This window comes from Sitodiplosis mosellana, unplaced genomic scaffold, assembly GCF_009176505.1.
Source record: "Sitodiplosis mosellana isolate CC-2019 unplaced genomic scaffold, AAFC_SMos_1.0 Smas_scaffold_10, whole genome shotgun sequence".
Lineage (NCBI taxonomy): Eukaryota > Metazoa > Arthropoda > Insecta > Diptera > Cecidomyiidae > Sitodiplosis > Sitodiplosis mosellana.
This window is the reverse complement of record NW_022595252.1, coordinates 393,044-417,732: the sequence shown is the minus strand read 5'-3', so window position 1 is coordinate 417,732 and position 24,689 is coordinate 393,044. Positions and strand designations below refer to the sequence as shown.

Here is a 24,689-nt window from a genome sequence, read left to right as displayed (position 1 = left end):
AGATTTATTCGAAGGTAAATATTTTTTCTAAGCTGGTTTTTGGTTCGGAAAATTGGTTTTTTCGAAAAAAAAACTTATTTTTTCTTCATAAAGTCAATTCTTTGGATGAAAAATATATTACTTAGGTTTTTCGTCGATTTCCTTTCCACATGAACGCTTTCAAGCCAGCCTTCTCTCCAAAAGAAACTCTGATTTTTTTCTTCATTTTGGCACAAACACTTTTTTTCGCTTACCATTTGGACAATCTAAATATCATTCAATTTGTTTTTTCAATTATCTCTATGAATTGCCATCCAGGCAATATCGAAGCAAAGTAAAAGAACGCATAAAAAGTGGCAGTGAAACAAAAAGCTGAGTGATTTAAATTCAATAAATTTTACCGGGTAATTCAAGCATGCCGAAATAATATAATGGTGTTTCCGTGCATATCACCGGATAATGAACTGTCATTAGTTACGTATTAGATTGTGCGGCTGCCGTGCTCTTTTTGTTGCTACCTCTTCTCCTTCTGCTTCTCGCCAGGCGATGCTTCTCTGTAGCTCTTGTGTATGCGACCATGTTGTTTATGAGTCAACAACATTTTATGATTGCTTCGATTCAGTTTTTCACATTATGTTTTTTTTCTCGCTACTACTTTTTCTCGCTGGCAAATTCATTGAGACAAACGCACTGTCGTTCGCTGCGCATATAAATACATGTGGCTGTGGAGTGGAATAGGTTTAGTTCGACTTATAACCTCGCTGAATACAGATACTGAAACTGAAACGAGTGCGCGTGTCAACGAAAAAGAAATTGTTTTCGTCTGGTTTCGAAGCTAATCGTGTGTGTGCGTGTGTTCATTGTGGCGTGATTGAATTTCGATAACGAAACTTTAAAAAAAAAATGATCGCAATTGCATTGTTGGTGTTTTTGGTGGTGACGGGGCTGGTGAAGTATTTCCTTCAGATGCGACATTTCGAAAGTTATGTGAAACATGTGAAGATGGGAAACCGTGCGTTTCCCTTCGTAGGCAATGCATGGTCATTGATCGGAAAATCAACGGCCAGTTTATTCAAAGAAATTACGGAAGTGACAAAAACCCATGGTACCCCATTAAAAGGTTACATGGGACCCGCTCTGGTAATCTCGCTCGACCGACCTGACGATATTAAAACGGTGCTTATGTCACCAAATTGCCTCGACAAACCATATTTGTACCAATTTTATCCACGACCATGCGGAATTTTGAACGCACGATGTAAGCAACGACTTGATCAGTATGTGCACATTGAAATTGGACTCTAGTGAAATGAAATCGTTTTGTTTTCTCCTTCTTTTAAGCGGGCACATTTTGGAAACCCATCCGAAAACTCATGAATCCATCATTCAATTTGAAAATTTTACAATCGTTTGTGCCAATTTTCAACGAAAAGGCACAATACATGCTCGACAAGTTGGACAAACAAGCTGGAAATGCTAATTTTGATATCTTACCATTCATGAACGCATTAACGCTGGACATGGTTTGCTGTAAGTATATGGTTGCGGTAAATTAACGTTTTCCTTTCCCATGCCAATGTAACAAATAATCACATGTTTGGAAAAACTGCACATATCTTTTTACAGCCACAACAATGGGCTTCAACATCAATTCGCGTGATGGAAACGGCGCATTTCTGCACAGCATTGAAGCGTAAACATTTTTTTTTCTTCTTTTCTTTGTGTTGCAATTGTGTGCGTTTCGCACTGAAAATATTTTTTTTATGTTTACCTAATCAGATACTTCGATATTGCTGCTAAACGCATTATGAAGTTTTGGACCCATTTGGACTTCGTTTATCGGTGGACGGATTTGTACAAAAAGGAACAAAAACATCTGGAAAATCTATTCAATCTCACGAATGAGGTAAAATTTACGGTAGCTTCGAAGTGACAAGTGATTGTTTTGTGTGGAGTATCTGTTGAAATTAGTCATTTCCGGCCGACGGCTGGAAGTATTTTCAATGAAAAATTTAATACGTCAGTTCAAAAATCGAAACATATATCGACAACCAGTTGGAAAAAGATCAAAGAATAAAATTGAACATAGAAAAAAAAATCCATGTGAAAAAATTGGTTTTGGTGATGATTTGAATGATGTCTTCTTTAGAAAATTGAGACATTTCATGGAAAAATCTTAAATTTTTCCATTCATTTTTACCTATGAGCAAAACTACACAAATGTGATGATGAAGTTTCATTCCGAAAGTTAAAATGTTCACATCAGTTTTAAACTTAATTTGAAATGTTACTTAATCCATTTTCCAAACTAAGATTTGCGAAGCTAAAAAGATGCAATTTGTGACTGAAAACCGTTTAGCGGACCATAAAATTGATGAAAACTCAGAGGAAACATACAAAACGCCCCAAGTGTTGATTGATCAGTTGTTGGAGCTATATTTCACTGGCAAACTTGACGATAGGATTATCAGAGATCAAATCGAAACTATTGTCATTGCTGGGAATGAAACCACTGCTTTATCGCTGTCATATATTACATTGTTGTTGGCAATGTATCCAAACATTCAAGAGAAGGTTTTTGAAGAGTTGCGTTCAGTGTTCGATAGTCAAGAAGAAGAAATGACTTATGAACACATTCAAAGATTACCATACCTAGACCGTGTCATCAAAGAGGGAATGAGAGTTTTACCGGTAGTTCCATTCATGATGCGCACAGCAACAGCTGACACACAAATCTCCGATTGTATTATACCAAAAGATGCATTCATTTTGATGTCTATTTACAATTTGCACCGGGTGAGTTTCTATTTATTGTTCGAAAAATCAAACTAATATCGAAAAAAGAGAAAAATTAAGAAAATGAAGGAGGAAGAAGAAGAGCAAAAGCAAAAATACCTCAAATTTACTGATTTTTCATAAAATTGATCAATTGTTGAGTAAAATTTTGCATTTTCATCAATTTCAGCGCCAAGATATTTGGGGAGATGGCGCTGAAGAATTCAATCCCGATCATTTTCTACCAGAAAACATGAGCAAACGTCACGCATTCAGCTTCCTTCCATTTAGCGGTGGACCAAGAAACTGCATAGGTAAAAAATTCCGTTTTAATTTCAGACAAACACTTCAAAATCTTAAACATTGGGCTATTTTTCGATTATTCCGAACATTTCACGAATTTTATCATCACATTTCTCCATGCGCAGGTTACCAGTACGGAATGATCTCGATGAAAGTGGCTCTATCGTCGATGTTGCGGCGTTACAAATTTACGACGGATTTAAAGTTGTCGGATCTGGAATTGAAGTTTGAATTAACATTAAAAATCAGTAATAAACATATGGTTGGAATGGAACGACGTGCCGAAGTATGGTGATAGTCCACGTCTGCATTTGCATTTTAATGTAATTAGTTGGTAAAACCGTATTGTATAGTAAAATCGTTGTTAGCGTATAACTGTTAATAGTAACATATAAATAAAACCTATCGCGGGCTCGCGGATGTTTGTAATCTAAGATCGATTGTGATTATTTACATCGTGTAACTGAAGTAATAAAATATTGTTTTGCTTCGAAATTTCTCTATGTCGTCTTTTTCTCTTCTTCTTCTTCTATGCGTTATACAATGGATTTCACTGCGGCAATTCGTTGATCGAAGTTACTAATGACCCCTTTCGCTTTGCTAGCAGTAATTCAGCTATAATTGCGGCAACGTTCAAAGTCTTGACGTGCGGTCGCACCAACAATACATTGTCATCATACAAATTATGTGTAACACGAATAGTGATTATGGTCTTTTAAGTGGCCGTCATCAGACCGAGATTTGTGAATGCAAACGGTCTCTAGGAACGGAGTGATTTATGAGAGAGACAGACAACCATCATCAGTATGCGGATCATTCAATGAAAGTGAAGTCTTAATAAGATTACAACATTGACAGAATGCTGTGCACCTGCGACACAAATCACAACACATCACAAATTATTGCGTTGTTTCAATGCAACTGGAGGAGGTGAAGAGTGGCACACTTTCAATGTAACTGACCACAGTCTATATTCTTTCAGCAACACCACAAGAATGCAGGTATCAAATACACATTTGCATTTTTTGCGTCTATTTGTCGTCTCATCTCTTATTCTTTGTGTGATGAACAGCAGAAATCCGGTTTCCGAAATTCACTCTCTAATGTGTCACGGTCTTAGCGTTTTTTGCTTCAACTCCTGATTCTCAAGCGCAGACACGTCGTAAATATTCGCAGACAAAGCGGTCGAACAACGCACATTTGCTATCGCTTATAAAACAATCAACGATCAGAATCGCTTCAGTTCATCCTTAAATTTTGATACAGTGGGGCCGCTTCTAAGTCTGAATAAGGAGATCATACAATAAACTTAGAAAAAATTGAAAAAATATTCTCTATTTAGATTTAGAACTCAGAAAATATTCAAAATTTGGAATCAGTATCAAAATTTGGTGTTTTTCGATTCAAAACAATGATTGTATTAACTTTAATAGCAATTCTAGTCGTCACGGGAGTTGTGAAACATATTTTGCGCATGCGTCATTGGGAGAGTTATGTGAAACATTTGAAAATTAAATCACCAGTATATCCACTTTTCGGGAATTCCCTAGGACTGATCGGAAAAACGTCAACAGATCTATTCTATGACATAGTTGAATACATCAAAGAGAATGAAACGCCACATAAATCTTATATGGGACCGTTTTTGGTTATCACCATTGATCGGCCAGAGGATTTCAAATCGGTGCTTATGTCACAATACTGCCTTGATAAACCATATATCTACTCATTCTATCCCAGCAAAGTGTCAATCATGAGCGCTACTTGTAAGTTTGATTTGTGAAAAATGCGAATAGTTTTGAATATCGTTCATCAGAATTCATTTTCGTCAATCAACGCGAGAACATAACGTTACGAATCGACTTTCAGAGGACTATTTGATAATACGTCTCACAGAGAAAAAAAAATGTAAAAAAAACATATTTTCCCTTCATGGTAAGAAGAGATGAGAGAAGAAGGGTTAATAAACTATTGAAAAGAAAAATCTGGTTCTAAGAAAATTGTATTGGTCGTGAGAAAAAAATAACAAGAAAAAAGACTAACCGAAGAATATGTATACACAAAAACAACAGCGAATTATTGTTCCCTTATTATTAAATAACTCATTCATGAAAAATTTATTCGCACTGAATCGGAAATGTGGTAAACACGACAGTAATTTTTTCGAAGTCAAAAAATAAGCTTTATGAAACTTTGCTCAAGCAAACGACATTCATTGTTCGCTGCTGAATCGTGCAAATTGAGTTGATGATAATTAGTAAATACGGATTCTCTTACAGATGCTTCAATCTCCGAGTTTATGTTTTGCATCTGCGTTCTAAGTGCGTGTTTTTTCAGCGGACAAACCGCTCGGTGTTGATATTCACGAGTCGCAATTTGCCACATCTAAGGTGACCCCTTCATTTGTTTGTTAATTCATCAAACAATGTCATTTCTTCAAAGCAAAAACTCATCGATTATCAGCAAAACTTGTTTCGATAAACAGCGAATGTACACTTATACATATCTCCAAACATTGAAGTTCAAAATAAACTAATGAGATCATAAAATGAACCGTCTGGAAAAAGAGGCTGAATGTAGTGAACTGTTTCAAAAAGTGGAACTTGATTAAAAGAGAATCACATTGTTATTGGAATCACGGCTTGAACAAGTAAAATTGAACAGTATACAGATGCGATTTTGGAATCTAACGTTTCAAAACGTCCATTTTTGTGTATGATGGATTCAAGCCCTGCAGTTAGTTTAAAGGCGCCATCATCGTCAGATAGTAAAGTATAATACACTGTGAACAATGACTCTTGTTTTTTTCCATTGGTTGATCTCGATTCCGTTAATTGGTTTGATATGAAATATGCTCAGTTATCTATCGTTATACATACTTTTTATATAAAAGTTTTTTTTGTCATACTCTTGAAAATGTCAAAAAGTCACTCATTTGGACATCAATTTAATTGGTGGTCTATAAATGCTCACCTACAAAAAATAATAAAATCACACATTCATTCATCTACATAGTGTATAAATAGAATTTTATTATTAATGTTACAATTTATGAATCTTTCAGCGTCCGCGATTTGGAAACCGATTCGAAAGTTGATGAACCCAGCATTCAATCTGAAGACTCTACAATCGTTTCAGCCGATTTTCAATGAGAAAATTAAGATTTTGGTTGAAAATCTGGACAAACAAGTTGGAAAATCACATTTCAATCTTCTACCTTACATGAGCGGATGCACGTTGGACATGATTTCAAGTGAGTTTTTATGTTAATTCAAAAGTTTTTATGGTTATCGGCATATCATTTATCGACAAGTATATTTTCTATGGAGACAGTTAAATTGAGAAAATGATAATAATTTTTTTAAAACGACCAAATGATTGTGAATTTCCGTAAATTTCAATTATATCAAAAAATGCGGATAATCTTCGTTGTAAGGTGGTTATTAGCTTTTATTGGTTGGTTCCGTTTATGTGAAATTTATTTAAATGTCGTGTCGTAAAATTTAGGGAATTCTCTACTTTCTCGTCCAATGTTAACAAAGCAGAACATTTCGTGCGACGAAACGGGTGACGAAAGATATGAGTGAAATTTCGAAATATATTTTTTTCGAAATTTTGCATTCTCCTGCAAAGGTTAATAAGAATCCAATTTTACCACTCCGTATCAAATATCCCGTAATATTGATTGAAGAGAAAGAAAGTTTGTTGATTAAATGATGTAATTTTCATTTAAATTGAGTAGAAATGTCAACAAATAAAAGATTTTTTTCACGAATGACTTGCACATTTTAATCAAATTTTTATGCAAAAATTAGCGTAGATTGCAGAAAGTCGGTGGACCATTTGTAGTTGGTCGTTTATTATCTCATCTTTCTCCCATCTCTTTTTTTGAGTGCGAATTGGATGAATCTGTTACCGAATCTTTATATTAACATACTTTTATTGATCGCAAATTCGTTCAAGGCCTCGCCTGTCTTATATCATCGATTGATTGAAACAGAATCATATCCGTCATTTAACAATATGATAACACGCTGAGTCTACAAAATGGTTAATAGCCACGTTTTATGCATAATTTACCGTTTTTGCATACATTTTTGTTTCTCACAAAACTTGTTGTACATAATTTTATGCGAAAACCGTTAAGCCGTTGCATGTAACACTGAATTTTGGTTTTCTTTCGATCTGAATTCTTTATTTGGGTGTACCGGTTTTCGTTATTCGATAAAATTACACCGGCTGATCTGTGAACGATGTTTAAACTCTTGATTTTTGTACATTTTTTGGGAGAAAATCAAGGCATCTCATGCGTAGTTTGGATGATGCACTTAATTTATTGTAATTTTTGCACGACTTGCAATTTTCGCAATTTTCGGCAATTTCTTGAATTGTTTTATTTTCTCTTTGCTTCAATCTTGTTTCAGCCACATCGATGGGCTACAATCTTGAAGTGCAACGTAACAAAAACCGTGAGTTCGCGGAAAGTCTTGAAGCGTGAGTATATTGCAACCTGTCTACCTTGTCATTAAATGGGTTCATTCATCAAAATAACTTGTAATTTTTTCATCTTTCTTTTTATAGATTTTTCGATATCGTCGCCAAACGTTTCATTAACTTTTGGGCACACTCTGATTACATTTATCGCTGGACCGATTTGTACAAAGAACAAGTGAAACATTTGAAAAATTTGCGTAACTTGACAACGCATGTGAGTTTTTATGCTTTTATTTGAAGTTTTGGTCATTTTTTAAGGCATTTTGCTCAATAGAAATTACTGCTTTTTTGAATTTTGATTGGGAGTTTTTGTTTTCGCCAATTTTGGTTCATTGGCCGTGGCTTTCATCGAAATGATATATATTTTTGAATATCATTTTGTCTTCTTAGATTAATTTTCTACTGTTTTCTTCAATCTCTTCTTCTGTTTCTTTCCCGACGTTTTTCTGTTTTTTTGTTGTTGTTGCATTTTTTACTCTTAAATTCCATTTTTAGATTCGATTTTATCAAATTGTTCCATTCATAGATTTACCATATCAAAAAAGCGGAGTTCATCTCACAGAATAAGTATAAATTGATGGAAGAAAATGATTCGAATGATTCGTATGAAAAGCCGCAAATTCTTATTGATCGTTTGCTTCGATTAGTTTATGAAGGGAAAATCGATGAAAAAATTGCGATTGATGAAGTGGAAACGATGTTGATCGGAGGTACGGAAACATCCAGTTCGGGTGCATCGTACGTTATTTTACTGCTGGCAATGTATCCAGACATTCAAGAGAAGGTCTATGAAGAACTGCGCTCAGTTTATAATTCACAAGATGAAGACACAACGCATGAACACACCCAACAATTGAGCTACATGGACCGTGTTATCAAAGAAGGCTTACGCCTATTTCCGCTTGGCCCATTCATAATACGACACGCAACTGGTGATGTAAAAGTTAGCAATTGCACAATACCCAAAGACAGTTATATCGCCTTGTCGATATTCACATTGCATCGGGTAAGCAAGATTTCGTATTCGAAATGGATTTATTTTTGGCGATTTTGTACTATCTATCCGCTTACATTTGGACACTTTCTGGCTGGAAAAGCATAAACAAATAAATTAATTTAATGAAAAACATTCATTTGTAGCGTCCAGATATTTGGGGTGAATCACCCGATCAGTTCAACCCGGACAATTTTCTGCCGGAAAATGTTATGAAACGTCACGCTTTTTCATACGTTCCCTTTGCTGGTGGGCCAAGAAACTGCATAGGTAAGTGTTCAAGCATCCATACAGATTTTCAAATATGAAGCAAAAATGCTGCCGATAAATCTAACCTATTGCATTCACTTTCAAGTCAAGCAATCACTTGAAAAAAAATAGTGTCGAGTCATGTTTATCGGCAATCTTTTTGCCTCTTTTTTATGGATACAAATTTGGCAAAATTTGCATAAAATATTGCGTGTTTCCGTGCCATAAGCGTTACTTTTTTTGTCATCATGCAGGCTATCAATATGGAATGATGTCGCTGAGGATGATGCTATCAGCACTTTTGCGACGTTTCAAATTTATAACCAATCTCAAACAGTCGGAGCTTGTAATGCGATTTGAAATCACGTTGAAATTGTGCAACGGCCACATGGTCGGCATCGAGAGGCGTGTTTGGTAGCGTAATTGGTGACGTTTCAACAAAAACCACAAAATATCGGTTTCTGTGATATTTGACCTTTGACATTATTATAGTTAGATGTAAACAAGATGTAAATAAGCTACTTTTCGACTTGGGCTAAACACGTTCAAAACAGTTAGTTCTATGCTTGTTGCTGTTTATAGGTCGAAGAAAGCCACCGGTTAATGAAAAGCATCAGTAAAAGTTGAACATAATACTTCGCTCCCAGTTTGTCTTTGTTGTCGAAGGTCCAGCATTCATGTTATATACAAAGCAAACAAATAAACACATGTTAAAACTCATTGACTTATAATTTTTGTTTTCTTTTCTCTCTCTCCCTTTTCACACTTCTTTCACAATTTGGATGCTCGTACGTATGGCACAAAGCGACCGCTCTTCCGAACTTTTTATTGCTTTTATATTTTGATTCACTTTCGTTTTTTATACACTTACAAAACCGCCGTAGGTTAACGGCTTTATTAGTGGAATGAATTTTGTTTTGCGGTTGTTTTTCTCGTAGACTTCGTAGATTCCGGAGATTTTTCGCATTTCTCAATATTAACGTATTCTGTTTTAAAAATTCATTGCTCCTTCAATTACATTTGACTTTGGAATTTGTTTTTCAATTCGCCTTTTTTACTTTTTTCCAAACCATTTCGCATTTTCCACAGTTTTCTAGCATTTCCAAATTTTCCGCAATTTCTCGCGAATTTTCGATCTTTTCCCCCACTTATCCTAAAAGTGTCTTCCACTTTATTCAACCAAATAAAACAAAAATTCGTCATATCGCAATCCAAACGTTTCAAAGTAACTAACAAACGACAGCATTGAGATGTACCAATAGAGCCTTCTATCAACAAAATAAATGGATAAAGTAATTGACATCTCGAAAAAAAACCGAATATTATCTCATGATCTAATACAATGCATCTTTGTGCCAGTGCTTGAATTAAAAACGCAAACATTTGTCCATAAATCCAACGTTTTCATTCATAAAATGATCAAAATACTTGTTTTCTAGGTTCATTTTAATGTGCAAACATTGTGAACAAAAATAAACAAACGACCACAAACCTCCATTAAATGCTTGCTGGCAGCATTTTAGACCATTCGCTTATCAACATTCAAATGTTTAACAATTTTGACAATAACATCGTTTATATCAAATGCTCAAAGTGAGTGACACAAATTTACATTTCAACATGGAATACTTGCGAAGTAAGTATTATTTCATGAAACGTGTTTGATATCATGTACAACTGAAACCTGAAATCTATTCAATTATTATTAACACATCGGTCAATAAGTCCCGAGCCTAACCACCAAGTGGCAACACTAATGTCAAACCCATATCATTTTCGAAAACTACAACCTTTTTTAGGAATCCAGTCAAAATTTGAGCCAAATCCGACCATCAGTTCGCTAATTACAGCACTTTAAATGAAGCAATTTTCCAATTTTCCAAAATCATGGAAAAACTGCATTTCTCCTCTCGATTTGACACATGTATTCCAGAAGAAAAACGAGCAGGAGTACCAAACCCATACTATGATTAGTTTATGGCATCCTTAGGCTTTCGAAATCAATCATTAGATATGGAAGAATTGAATTTATGCATAGCCATAAGAGCGATTTTGTCGATAAGCCTCCAAATTGTTCAAAATATGTGGTTTTGGAAGAAATCATTGCCAAAATCCGTTAAGTGATATCGGAATTCTCAAATGTGATAGTTCATAGATTTGCTAAGGCCATAGGGCAACTAACTCAAGCTATAGTTACAACTTTGCATGGATATATGCATATGAAATACTCAATCGAAAAAGCCTTGCCGCGTTTTTGGATATGGAGTAGATAGAACAGTTTTTTGGGGATTCGAAGCCCGTTTGGAGCTGTATAAGTAAAATTTGAATAGGGTTTTGCCTTTATATATTAGAATTAATGTATTTTGAGTTCATTTGAATAGATTCGATCTATAAATTGCGGGTAGAAATCGCCAAAAACGGTTTGTAGCGACCAAGGTCGCAAAATATGAGTTCGGGCATTATTAGTGGATTTAGGTATAGAAAAATATTCGCGAACCAGTGGGAAAGATATAAAACAACATGAAAAGTCACTTATGCATCATTTTAGACCTATCCGAATGTCAAATCTTGATGCGAGTTTCATCCAGGTCAAAGAACTGTTTATATGGTGATATAATTGAACGAAATTGGTTTCAAACTGCTTCACTAACCATTGTATTTTTTAGGTCTGGTCATTCTCTGAACTCTCCACATGAATATACTTGAATACAATGCATCAGAAGAAAGTTATACCGTTTTAACGGCAAAATTGAAGCATTTTCGGGAGTCTTTCTCTCGTATAGCTGTAACTAGCAAACTGATGGTCGGATTTGGCTCAAATTTTGACTGGATTCCTAAAAAAGGTTGTAGTTTTCGAAAATGATATGGGTTTGACATTAGTGTTGCCACTTGGTGGTTAGGCTCGGGACTTATTGACCGATGTGTTATCATGCTCAGTCTGCGCTTTTACATCCAATCATAATGATGCTTACGACCATTCAAAATTGATCATAACGCTTTGATTCCATACTGATTAATTTTTTCTAAACCTCATTTCCACACCGTATAATTGTCATAACCAATTTCGATACGTTCAATCAATCTGTTCCCCTTTACTAATAATAATTCGTAATCTCTTTCTCTCTCGCATTGCTGTTGCCGCCGGGCATTTTAGAAAGAAACTATCACAAAAACAATCTTCAAAAAAAAAGTTCGTTTAAAAGAAGATAATTACGTGATATTTGTGCGCACTAAGTTGGTGAATATACTGAGACTGACACAAACACTCAATTAGTACGTTCGAAATATCTCAGCGTTCATTAGCACCATGTATGCTTTGATCGTCGAGCGGAGCGAAAGGCGTAAAGCAAAACCAATTATCGCTTGCGTTCTACATTTTGCATTCTTGCTCTCCATTCTTGTTCTGATCGTTCTTGTGCTTCACATACACATGTCACAGCCAAAGTTTTGGCAGAAGGTCGAATTGTTGACTTTTTTATCGATCAAAGTTACGCGATCGCAATTATTTCTTGTTTTGCAAGTTGTTCGGCGACTTTCAGCATTTACAAAAATCGAATTCGTATTTATTTTGCTGACTTCATCTGGTTATTTGTAGTTAGTCTGACCTGCGGCTAAATTCTGACACACCGCAAATATTTGGTTTTACAAACCTGCTTTGAAACCGCAGCATTGCGGTCGCATCCAACATGATCATGAATTACTTGTTTAATCATCGTTTGAACAAAGATTTCGACTGGGCCACAGCAAGAAGTTAAACTTTCGCTTTTTGGGGATTCCGAAAGATTTTTATGACTTTGATAGACTCCGCCGAATCGAAGTCGATCATATTGAAGAGGAAATTTCGTAATCATTGATTTAACTTGAAAAGAAGAGTTTATTGCGACACAATTTGTGTTTGTAGTTTCTGGAAATTATCCAGAATGACTAGTTGAAAAACGAATCAATTCATTGAATTTGTGACATGAGATCAGTGCTGCAAAAAAATCCAGCTTCTAACTGGTTTGATACTTAAGATTCGAGATGTGAGCATAAAAAATCTGAAAAAATGAACCAAAAATGGCAACTTTTGTATGGGAAGTATCCTTAAATCGATTCCGGTTTGCACAAAACATTCTGAGATTTCATTTCTTGATGTATTTTCTAGCTCCAGAGTATGATAGAATCTCTTTGGAAACCGCGAGTCTTGATTTCTTTTTCCATATGGTGCTGAAGCGACATCTCACTGCGACAACGTAAGCTTCATACTCACAACAGAAAAAAGTGGCATAAGTTAAGAAGAAGAAGAAGAGGAAGAAGTGCACGATGTATACTGTAGTTAACGTTGTCGCAGTGAGACGTCGCTAGCAGCAGTCATTTGACGGCTTTAATGTAAAGTAATACATGAAATCGAGGCTTGGGAAACCGCAATGGCAATATCTCAAAAACTGGACGTGCCAGAACAAAACCAATGCCAGATCCAGCGGCCCCAAAATCCTCTTCCGAAGGGACCTTTTTTCTTGAAATTTGTTGCATAGTGTAAGTTACAAAAATGAATGTGTGTGATAATCGAAATTTGACTTAATCAAATCCAGGAAAAAAATTATATACTTATTTATTTATTATTTATTACGAAGCCTACATTTATGCCAATATGTGTTCCCAGCAAGCTGAGAACATGCTGGTCAGGGACCCAATACGGCATAAATTCCGCCCATGGTGCGTCTTTTGCAAAGAGAATACAGTCAGGGGAGGGATGATATAAAAGTGAGGCTTTCATACTAGAATTGGGTCCGGAAAAACATGGCAAAACCGGCCTGATTCTGAAGAACCAGGGGAAAATACAATGATGATGATGAGTTTTTGCAATTTAAAGTACGTTAACATCAATGAGAAAAATCAAATGAAAAGTCAATCTTAATCTAAATTGGATAAGAAATTTTATAACAATGGTCCGAGAAATTTACTATTTGAAAGATGTCGAAAAATTTACTGCGTAGAACGTAACAGATGCTTTAGGTTATTTTTAAACGCGACTAGAGATTTATAATTTCTAATTTCGACCGATATACTATTCCAAAAATTGATTGCAGAGAAACTAAATGCGCGAGTATCAAATGCGGTACGCGGATTGAAATTTATGCGAAGATTATCTGGATAACGCGACGATTCACCATTACGAACGAACATGTGATTCAGATACTCAGGCGAACAATTCGACAACTGCTTGAATATCAAGACTGCTGAGTGCAGTTTGTAGTACGTGTGTGTACATCAAAATGTCAAAGTTGTCAAGAATTCAACCAAGTTCGTCGTTCTTTAGACTTTGGGCGGCATCTTCGTAAAATTGGAGCCTACACTAGATAGAATTGATTTTTAAAAGTGATGACCTCTTCTTTGCTCTTCAAATTTTGATGTTGGGGCGGCAATTTGCTTCGGGCGGCAAATTTCCTTTGCACGCCGCCGGTTTTCCCCTACGCAATATATTCATGTGTTAAATAATGGATTTGATTATTCGACTAATATCTATCATATTTCTCGGGTTCATAAGGAAATCAGTATTTTGAATACTTTGTGTGTTCAAATGAAATTGTTCATGTAATCAATTCATTGAAAATATGTTTGTAACATTTCCACGTAATTCGTTGTATCGTTTTTCGAGCTAAGAAATAAAAATCGAAATTCATCATGGAAAGTTAAGACCGTTAAAATTCGCAAGAAAATCAAATTCATATCTGGTTTTGTATCACGATTGTGAGATATTTTAATTGAAACCAATTCAATAGTCATACGGGTATTCACACTAATGTGTTCAGTGTTCACGAATGAATAATCAGTCAAACGGTGATAAGCTGTCGAATGTAAAAATTAAACTCACAAAAACATTTGTTTACTTTGCGTATCATGATGGGATTCGGGCAATTTGGAAAGTGACTCAAAATCACATAGATCATAATCACACAGAACATATGAAAATTTATATATGAGTCTTTTCCTCGGATTTACCCTGATCGAGACCGAAACCTTGATATTGTCCAACAAACTGAATAAATCCGCAGAACAATTCACACTCAACATGAAGATGAGTAGAGACTGTGTATGGTTTTGAACACGAACGGGAAGCTTAACGCAATTAATTGTCTACCGATCGGACTTCCAAGAACGAATGAATATTTTTTTCAGAAAATGTATGATTCACCAGCAGATCAACATACATTGATAAAATTTTAAATAAGAGTCATAAATATAAACATTTATATTACGTAATGAGATAAAATAAATCTGTAAGATTATAATGAAAGAAAGATTAAATCATGCGTAAGCAACGCAAATAAAATTGTACTTGTTCACTTGAAATTAATCATCATATTCATAAGCAAATATACAAATGAATGGTGTAGAATAAAAACAGCTGATTTTCTTTCAAAACGTTTCTTCTATATAGACTTGTTGTTGTGTTACAATATGTTATTTTTATTCTAGAGCATTCACGTGTATTCTAGGGCATTCCAGCTTTTTATTACCAAAATATGCATAATTTTGTTGTTGCTAAGACTAAGATGCTCGTTCCAAAACAGCTTTGAATGAGACATTCAATGAATAAACTTAAAATTTATCAACTTGTTATGATCATTTTTAGTAGAAATTTAATCGAATAATTATAAGTCTCAATTCGATTCAAATATATTTGATCTGATTCAATAGCCAAAATGATGTTCCCATTGATACGACTCAGATCGTTTCATTTCCACAAATTCAAATTCTCTATTGTTGGTTGCGTATTTGGTGGCCAAAAAAGTGCTTTCTTTCACATAAATGGTCACTTTCTTCGCTCCGTACATTTTCCCCCGCACTCGGTTCATTTGTGATAGATCCAAAACCATGTGCTCCGCTCCATTTTCATCGTCCAAATTTTGAATTTTGATCTTTTTCAATTTTTTTGCAAATCTCATGAACGTCAAAATATGTTTGGGTGCGGCTTTCCAAAAGTAAACTCGTTCAACATTAATGAAATCCTTTGCCAGTGGTTTTAAATCGTTATAAACACAGCACAAGTAAATTCCGAGCTCCTTCACAGTAAATAATGGTGAAAATGAGATGCCACCGACGATATTCCGTAGGTAAATCTTCACGAGACCGTTCAATTTCGCCAACTTCTGAATAAACTCTTGATTTATTTGCAATCCGAGGCCGTACAAATGTAAGCGCTTATAAAAGTTTTGCTCTTGAAGTTCGAAAAGCTCATGTAGCACTAAATCTGCGTATGGAACGGTGGAAAAATTCATGTCAACAGCCAAATCATCCAAATGCTGGCCAATCATCGATTTGAATGAGTGCCTTTGATTCCACATAAAAGTGGCGGTGGTGGCAAAACTTTGAATATTCGGATTTTGCTTGAAAAACGTTGACACTAGATCGATTTCATTGTCTTCTTCCAGTTTCAACCATTCCAAATGCTCAAGTTTTGGATATGCCTGTCTGAGCCATAGATTTTGGACGTCTGTTGAACTGTCAGAATATCGCATAAACAATCGATTGACATTTGGACAGAACTTCAAAAATTGGTCGTAAATATTGCCATGGATCGTACAGTGATTCACCTCCAGCGTTTCAACTTTGGATAAAATTCTTTTGGCGCAATCCGATTCTAGCCCGTTTAAATTAACAAACATCAAATGGATTTGACGCAGCCACTGACTACAGTTTGATTCGATGTACGGGAATCGTCCGTCATCAATTTTATACAATAATATTGATACTTTGTGGATGAATTGACTGAAGCCGTTCACTTTGAGACCGCTGATGTAAACACCATTATTCGAACAACCCGCCGATGACGCCGAATAATTGAGGTAAAAATATTGACCGGCAATTTGCTGCAGCCGTTTACACGTTTGACCAAACGCAACTAAATCTTCAAGTGATAACCAACTGAATATTTCTTCAAAACAATCCACGGTTAATATGAAAATGAGCGAAGATTGAGCTGCGTTTTGACCACAAACGGGAAGCTTAATGTTATTCGTTTTTCCAAATGGTTTTTGGCTCATTTTGTTATAGTCTTTGCTTTAAATACTGACGAATTTATCACAGACTTTCGACAATTTCCGAGTGTTCTCGCACTGGTGATTAAACAAAAGAAAACACGAACTTTTAGACTCAATTTGAATGTTTATCGAAGAAAAAAACATCACTTCTGAACGAGAAACTTTGATCGGACTACCAGAAAGCTGCTTATATATGTAATGATTTTTAAAAAAAATTGGAAATATGAGGCATGGGATTTATTCAACTACATGAAAAAACATTAAAACAACAAATAAATAATCTCACATCAACTATGCGTCAAAAAAAAATTTATTTGAATTTGTGAATTAAAAAAAAATGAAAACAATGACACATTGGCTTATGATTCATTGGTTGTAGCGTGGTGATTTACATTTTACAGGACTATCAGCTGAATTAGTCAGTTATATTTTAACATACGCCCTACAGAGAATTTTTTTTCTTCAAATTTTAGGCCCAGAATCACCAAGTGGTAAAATTTATTTATCTGAACATTTTTCTTTTCAATGATGTAATCACCTCGAGGTTTCAAATCTTCACTCTTTTTCAAATGCTAATATCTTTGAATGAAGTAAAGAAAGAACGAATTTGTCAAAATGATATCGAAAGCATATTTTACAGTCGCTGCAAATGGGTTAAGAAAATTTAACAAGTATAAATAAAGAGACGTCATAAAATTCCCGAATATCATCAAAATTACAAAAATCGACATAATAAATACGAAAAAATTGGAATAAATTCCAACAACATTCATGAAATATTCCCGAAAGTCGTCATAAAAATATCCCAAATTCGAAATGTTTTGAGTTGTCGTAATTTGTTATGTTTTTTGCGGAATTGATAAGAGATAAAGGGTAGCTGACCGCAGTGAAGTCGTAAAGCATCTCAAGCTTCGCAATTTTGGCAAAAACACCAAACCTTTATCTCTTGTCAGTGACATCATCTCTTCATCACTTTTATCTCTTGTCAGTGTTGTCCCCATGCAAAAATGTTCTGCTTTAACGCAAACAGAATCATCAAAAATCATCTGAAATCATAATTATCTATTGAAAATAGAGAGTATATTTTTACTGCTGAGCAGACCTGAGCTGAGTTGCATTCGCTGACCCAGGCGCGTGAAGCGTTATTCTAACGAGTTAATGGTGCCAAAGTTTCATTTTTTTTAAATTTAACGTTGGTTTATTAATTTCTTTTTCTGATACAAATTAAGAAAATCGATGAAAATTACGAAAATTTTTGAACAAAATTTTTCGTAATTTGTATCAGAATAGGAAAATAATAAACCAACATTAACCTATTTTGGTCCAAAATTTTTCTGCTGGCTAGAATGACCTGAAAATTGGCACAGGGGTTAATTTTTTTGGCATAAATATGAAAAATAGACGTCAATCTCTCCTTTAATTTTCAAAAACCAAAAATCCAATTTTCCAATGGTTTTCCTTTGTTTTTTTGGACATTTTTTTTGTCGATTTTTTCCGAATTTCTGGAGAGGTGGGCCTGGTGACCTCTGATGGACACCCTAGATGATAAAATTAGCCAAAATGCAAAATCAGGTCGATTAGATTTTGAGATACATTTTCTTTTTCGGAAATCTTCGAAATTTTCGCGTCTGTACGTGATGGCCCCTGTAAGGTGAGGAATTCTGAAGTGTTGCGTTTTCGCAACGCGGGACCAAAATGGGTTAAATTATTTTAACTGATACAATGCTCATACTTAATTTTTTGTTAAAGAACATTTGAACTGACACAACCAAATTGTTTGCAGTCAAACTTTGTCCCGCTCACACCAACTGTCACACTGACACGTTCGTGTACGAATTGCTGTTAGTGTAAAAGAGATGTTATTCGCAGTAAACTCGGTTTAGATGTTCTTTTCATTGCTAGCAAACATCCATGTTGTTCATCAATTTTATTAAGGTAGATCTCTGCTAGCAATGAAAATCTCGCACCGTGAATGCGTTAAAATAATACTTCGGGCGCCTGAAATTCAGCTCAGATCGGGCCTGTTCAGCAGCAAAAAATATAGCCTCTAATTGAAAAATATGAATCGAAGAAAAAACATAGTCTTCTTGCAATCTCATCCATAGTTAGTCGCAATAGTTGCGATAACTTGTGGAATTGGTTATACATTCAAAATGTTTATCCATTCGTAGATAAGATTTGAGTAGAACGATAAGATAAAATTGGCACCGAAATCCAATTTGCATTCAAGGTTCGCGGTTCTTGTGATGATTCGTTTCATTAAAGCCGGCTGAGACGATCGCGTTTATTAAAGCCGGAAAGTGTCATCGCAATGAAGTGTGATTCTGATTGTATTTCTTGATTAAAACTGTATTTACATCTACATTTGTTATTCAATTAGTTAAATTTATGTTGCTTCGACCAAATTCTTCGAATTTGATTCAAATCGAATGTTCAAGTTTCGAATAAACGAGTCTACTTAAGAAAAATGAAAATATTTTCTTCTTTATGAGACTAATTTAGTCTTCCCTCACTAGAATCGTATGCGTTCATATATGAACAGTGTTCTTTGAACACGACATGGAACTTATTGTATAGTAATCTTATCAACGTTGGCAGATTAGCGGTGTAATCACTTGGCCCATTGTTCATCATGTGGCACACGAGTACGCACATTTCATTCGCGAAACTTTCACAATCGATCGAAAGAAGTTGTGCAACAAACAAAATTCGCACAAAACAATCGGCAAGCGAACCCATTGAGAATATCGTGTATTGAACGTTGCTCTATACAATGTGTAATATAATTTTATCAATAAATTTATCATTCGATTACTCGTTTGTCACAGATAATAAATAATACATGACTAGCAATCAATCGGCACCATTTTTTCAGTATCAAATGCAGTCGATAATACAACACACCTGAAAATGAAATCCATTCACTTGTTGTTCTCAAATTTTTGTGTTTTCACCTTTTTTATTGCCCAACGTAATACATGGTTTTTCTTATAGTATTTTTATAGTTGTCTCAAGTGATTTTTGCATTTTTTTCCCTCTTGATTCGAGTTAGAGTTGTTAAAAATCTGGTGGTTTTCGTGTCGAAAATTATTCTATCGCCTGCTTGTTCATATTCCCCAGGGAAATAAGAATAAATTTCGAATGAAAGGAAACATAAGAGAGAATAATTCAAAAATAGGCCTAAAGCTAATTTATCATCCAAAAATATAAGCCACAATAACAAGCAGTGAACATTTTGAATGAAATTTTTTTTTGTGTTACAAAAATTCAAAGAAATTTAAAAGAAACGTGCAAAAAAGAATCTCAAACTGATAAAAAATACAACTAAAATAATGTGAGAAATTTGATTAACTAGATTCCAATTTACATTTTATTTTATTCAGAGTTCCATTCGGTGAATTGTGAAGTGCCACATTTGCAACAGCCCGTGTATGACAGTGATGGAAATATCAAATTTTTCCCAAGGATTGTTGGTGGAACAAAAGCCCACGAAGGGGATGTCCGTGGAATTGTAAGTGCGATTTCAAGTGCTTTTTTCATGTGTTCGATTTGAGTTGTTTATAAAACACAATTAAAAATTCGAAGAATACTCTTGTTATCAATCACCGAAGTAAACAAAACAACTGAACAATACTGATGGAAAAAAGGTTTGATTTAAAAAAGAGCAGAAGTTGATTGAGCCAGACATGCTTAAAACCTGTTCGAAAAATCATAGCAAAAATGAATCAATGAAGGTTACACCGTACTACAAAATAAAAGCTGTTGTCTCCCACATTGGGGTTTTGAATGCACGATGGTAGAGGACCCCAAAACAAACATTTCTGCATCATTACTTTCTCCGAAAGATGTCTGAATAAGAAAAATATCGCCTTTGGTAGGCTCCAAGGTAGCGCCTATCAACATATCACAGTAAAATTTATGGGAAGGTCTCACCTTTCAAGTAATGTAGGTTTCTACCATAATTTTAGAGCTGTAAACCAAATTTCACTGTGATATGTTGATAGGCGCTACCTTAGAGCTTACCAAAGTCGATATTTTTCTTATTCAGACGTGTCCCGGAGAAAGTAAAAATGCAGAGATGTTTGTTTTGGGGTCATCTATCATCGTGCATTCAAAACCCCAATGTGTAAGACAACAACTTTTATTTTATAGTACGGTGTTATAGGCACTCCTTGTGCAAGTTTTGTGACTGTGCTGACTAGATTTTAGTTACCTAATAATTTTTTTCTATGGAATTTATGAGTGTCTAGTGAAACAATAGTAACAGTTAACTATTTTGGGATATTTTACCTAACTTTTTGTTCGTACTATGATTGAAACTTTCATCTCGATTACATTTAAAGTAAAAAGTTTAATTAGTCAACGTTTAAAAAAGTTGTAAATTTTCAAGTTCCCCCATTTTGAATGAATATCAAAGTTCCCAAAAAATGTTTTCAACAAACAATTGTTAAATTACCAATTTTCAAGGTGTCAATTCAAACATGGAAAAATGAGCACATCTGTGGAGGAACATGGTTCAGAATCGGAAATAAGACGCAAATTTTAACAGCCGCTCATTGCGTCATAGACAGTAAAGGTCACCTATTTCCTAAATTATTGGTATGTTCAAAGCTATTTTCCAAGTGTGTTTGTTAAGCTCAAACGTATAATAAACCTTTTCAAATGATAATTCAAACAGTTCAATGTAATAGGCTTATTTTTTGAATAATTTTCCGACTAAAATTGAATAATGACGTCAAAAGTTGACCAAATGACTAATAGATATTTATACAACCGATTCTATTTTCACCCACAGCTTCAGATAATGGGTGACGATTTATCAATTTCGAAATCTCCGGGTCTCCATCGCCAAATGCGAAAAGTCAGAAAGATAGTTCCTCATCCGTATTACAATCCGGAAAATTTGCAAAATGACATTGCTATGATATTTGTACGTATCAGGAAAAAAAGAATTTTCTTAGCATTAGGTTTTCCATAATTTTATTTATTCAATCAAATTTATTGAAACTACCGCTTACTTACGAGGTCATATTTCGAAAACCTCCTTCGCTAATGCAAAGAAACAAGTTCTTTTTCGTAATATCAATGTGAATGAACATGAATAATTAATTCCATTGAATTCGTTGATATCAGCTGACGACACAGTTCAAAGAGACACGCACATTTGCGCCAATTCAACTAGCGACTAGAAGTGTTGTCGACAATCAAGCTTGTAACATAGGTATGATTCATTATTTGATTTCGTGTTATCGCTAACAAACAGTTGATCTCACATTTAACAGCTTGACTTGTTTTTTTGTTCATTTTACAGCCGGATGGGGTTACACGTACGTATCACATTTTCAAGAACAATTCATTTTGAAACGAAAAAAGAATGGTTCTACATTTTTTTTCATACAAATCTTTGAATCTTTATAAGGGCCGAGAATGGGGTGTCATCAATTGAACTGTTGATGGCGAATGTGTCGGTGGTTCCGCGGGAAATTTGCAATGGAGCATTCTCCTACAATGGACGCGTTGGTCCATATGCATTCTGCGCTGGATCAATGGGTGGTGGCATTGATACATGTCAGGTTGGTAACAAATGAAGACTCAGTTGAGAATGAATGACGCCGGTGGATGTCTTTGAGTTAACATATAATATAACTTATCAATGGAGAACTATCGGCGTTGTTTTAAAAAATTATCAAACAAACTGAAGCAAAAAACCAAACAAACAATTTTAATTTAATTGATTTCTTTCTTCATAGGGTGACAGCGGCGGTGGAATAACGAGTCAAAATCAATTGGTTGGAGTCGTTTCATTTGGTACACTTCATTCATATCATTATTTATGCATGGCTAAAATTAGTTGGATATACTATCACATAATTATAACGATTTCGCGGTTAATTTGATATCACACTATCAGCAAACATGAAATATTCACTTTAGTTGGAAACAATTATTCGGTAACCCCTTCGATATGCACGGTTTTTCATTATTATTCTTTCGCACAGCCATGTTGTGCGGTGAAGTATTGTAATTGATAAAATTTTCAGGTGCAAAGCATGATTTCTATTCGTTTTTAAGCCCGTAGAACACGAAATAATGGTATTTTGAGTGATGTTTTGTGGGTCTGTCCCACTGCAGCAACAGAACTCTCTCAAATGAATCTTCCTGCATAAAACCGCCTTTCAGTAGGCAATAATCCAATAGTTTTCCAACCAATTTTAATTTCTTCGTGATTTCCCGAGAAAAAAATTTTGTTTTCTTAATTGCCAAAATAAATCAGGAAGAAGTTTGGAGTTTTGGGAAAAATCTGTTCAGTTCGGAATTAGCGTATTTTCTTGCTGCTTCTTAAATATCATTCTCAGATTTGAAGAGACATTCCTATCATGAATTTTAACATTGTTCTATTTTTCACGTATTCTCGTGTTATTTCCAGGTGTTGGCTGTGGACGTAGGAATTTCCCAGGGGTGTATACCAACGCATACCACTACAGAGGATGGATTGAAAAAACGATAAATGCATCACCAGCGATCAACCAATCAACCGTTTTGATGCTGGCAACCGTATTTGCTGCGATCTTTGCACGATCGATGTTCTAGTGACCAATTTGATACATGACATAATTTCCATTGTTTCGATACATTGTACCTCACATCAACTACTTACGACTTGCATCTAAACGCAAAACACACAATAAATTATTGACGAAATTCTGATACATTGTTTTCGTTTTTCTCTATGTCAGACTTCTTTTATGCATATTATATTTAGGGTTTACGAACGTTTCGACAAATACCGCAAACGGTGTTATAAAAACGTTATTTTTCTATAGTGTTTTTTTGACAGTCCAAAATACCGCAGAAATAACGATGAAAAACGAAAAAAAACGTTTTTTGGGCGTTATTTAACGGCTCTGTGAAAAAACGTTTTTAGGAAACACTGAAAAAAATAACGCGTTTTTAAACCCTAATTATATTAATAATATTTTTTTACTAATGGTAATGATGGTATTGTTTCTTTTCATTTGCACGTGCTTACAACTTTTCAAATATTAGGAGCTCATATCAGTTCGTTTAAAATCTTGATAAAACAATTACTCACGACTATTAAGGCCTCACTATCCACCTTTTAGATGTTAGTAGATGAGTAAATTTTTTTACTTCTTCAAGTGAACTTCATCTCCTATCGAAGCGCCTAATTCGAATTTTTTCCGAGGAAACCAATAAAAAACAAAAAAAACGTCGCCGATTATGAAATTCTTTTTGAGTCACTCGACAACGATGAAATATTATATTTCCGCAAGCATAGTTGGTTAAGGAAAAGTATTGGTTTACTCCCCAGAATTTGATGACTCCTTTTTATTAAAAGTTCTGGCATGTTAAGACAATTTGTATCAGACAAAGCTTCAGATTTATTTTGAGCCGATTCTCACTTACCAATTTCGTACCATAAGCCACGGACTGAGGACCTGAGAACCCTTGAAAAATGGTACATTTGTATGGAAAGTAATCGAAAAAAGAATTTTCCAGTGTTTTAGTCAAGATAAACAAAAATTTATGAAAAAAAGGGCAATAAATTTGCAAAGCTGTTGTGTTATATCAAAATCTCAAATGCAATTAAGCCAACACGAGTGGAAAAATATTCAGTGGTTTCGTTTTTAAAGCACTTTCCGTATCTGGTCACTCCAAGGACCAAAGGATTAACAAACATGGAATACTTAAATTCGATGTGATTCACGTAATGAAAAAGTGACAGAATTCAATCATTTCTTAAGCATTGATAGTCAATTTCAAGATATTTTATGATTTATTTCTTTACTGCATTCGATTACGTGTACTACGATAATAAATAATATATTGATAGTGAACAATCAGCAACA

The 24,689-nt window shown here is 34.8% G+C and overlaps 2 protein-coding genes across 2 annotated transcripts; both read left to right on the top strand.

Annotated features, from left to right (window-relative positions):
- The first annotated feature begins 111 nt into the window (after positions 1 to 111).
- On the top strand, positions 112 to 9,518 carry LOC129567226 (cytochrome P450 4g1-like). Its single transcript, XM_055443880.1, has 14 exons — positions 112 to 1,237; positions 1,321 to 1,509; positions 1,606 to 1,672; positions 1,759 to 1,885; positions 2,293 to 2,775; positions 2,945 to 3,068; positions 3,183 to 3,343; positions 4,406 to 4,823; positions 6,122 to 6,310; positions 7,482 to 7,551; positions 7,639 to 7,765; positions 8,078 to 8,557; positions 8,692 to 8,815; positions 9,049 to 9,518. The coding sequence occupies exons 1-14, from the start codon at positions 883 to 885 to the stop codon at positions 9,210 to 9,212; spliced, it is 3,078 nt and encodes a 1,025-aa protein (XP_055299855.1). The 5' UTR covers positions 112 to 882; the 3' UTR covers positions 9,213 to 9,518.
- Positions 9,519 to 19,649: 10,131 nt separating this feature from the next.
- Positions 19,650 to 23,526, top strand: LOC129567248 (trypsin eta-like). Its single transcript, XM_055443908.1, has 9 exons — positions 19,650 to 19,789; positions 20,202 to 20,329; positions 21,286 to 21,417; positions 21,614 to 21,748; positions 21,952 to 22,039; positions 22,130 to 22,145; positions 22,238 to 22,391; positions 22,569 to 22,626; positions 23,246 to 23,526. Exons 1-9 carry the CDS (start codon positions 19,729 to 19,731, stop codon positions 23,407 to 23,409), a joined length of 936 nt encoding a protein of 311 aa, XP_055299883.1. The 5' UTR covers positions 19,650 to 19,728; the 3' UTR covers positions 23,410 to 23,526.
- Positions 23,527 to 24,689: the final 1,163 nt, after the last annotated feature.

Coding starts and splice junctions, on each gene's coding strand:
- LOC129567248 (XM_055443908.1), top strand. CDS start 19,729: ATGAAATCCATTCACTTGTTGTTCTCAAATTTTTGTGTTTTCACCTTT. Junction 21,418..21,613: donor ACCTATTTCCTAAATTATTG/GTATGTTCAAAG, acceptor TTTCACCCACAG/CTTCAGATAATGGGTGACGA. Junction 22,627..23,245: donor GGTTGGAGTCGTTTCATTTG/GTACACTTCATT, acceptor TGTTATTTCCAG/GTGTTGGCTGTGGACGTAGG.
- LOC129567226 (XM_055443880.1), top strand. CDS start 883: ATGATCGCAATTGCATTGTTGGTGTTTTTGGTGGTGACGGGGCTGGTG. Junction 4,824..6,121: donor GTCAATCATGAGCGCTACTT/GTAAGTTTGATT, acceptor TGAATCTTTCAG/CGTCCGCGATTTGGAAACCG. Junction 7,766..8,077: donor TGCGTAACTTGACAACGCAT/GTGAGTTTTTAT, acceptor TTCCATTCATAG/ATTTACCATATCAAAAAAGC.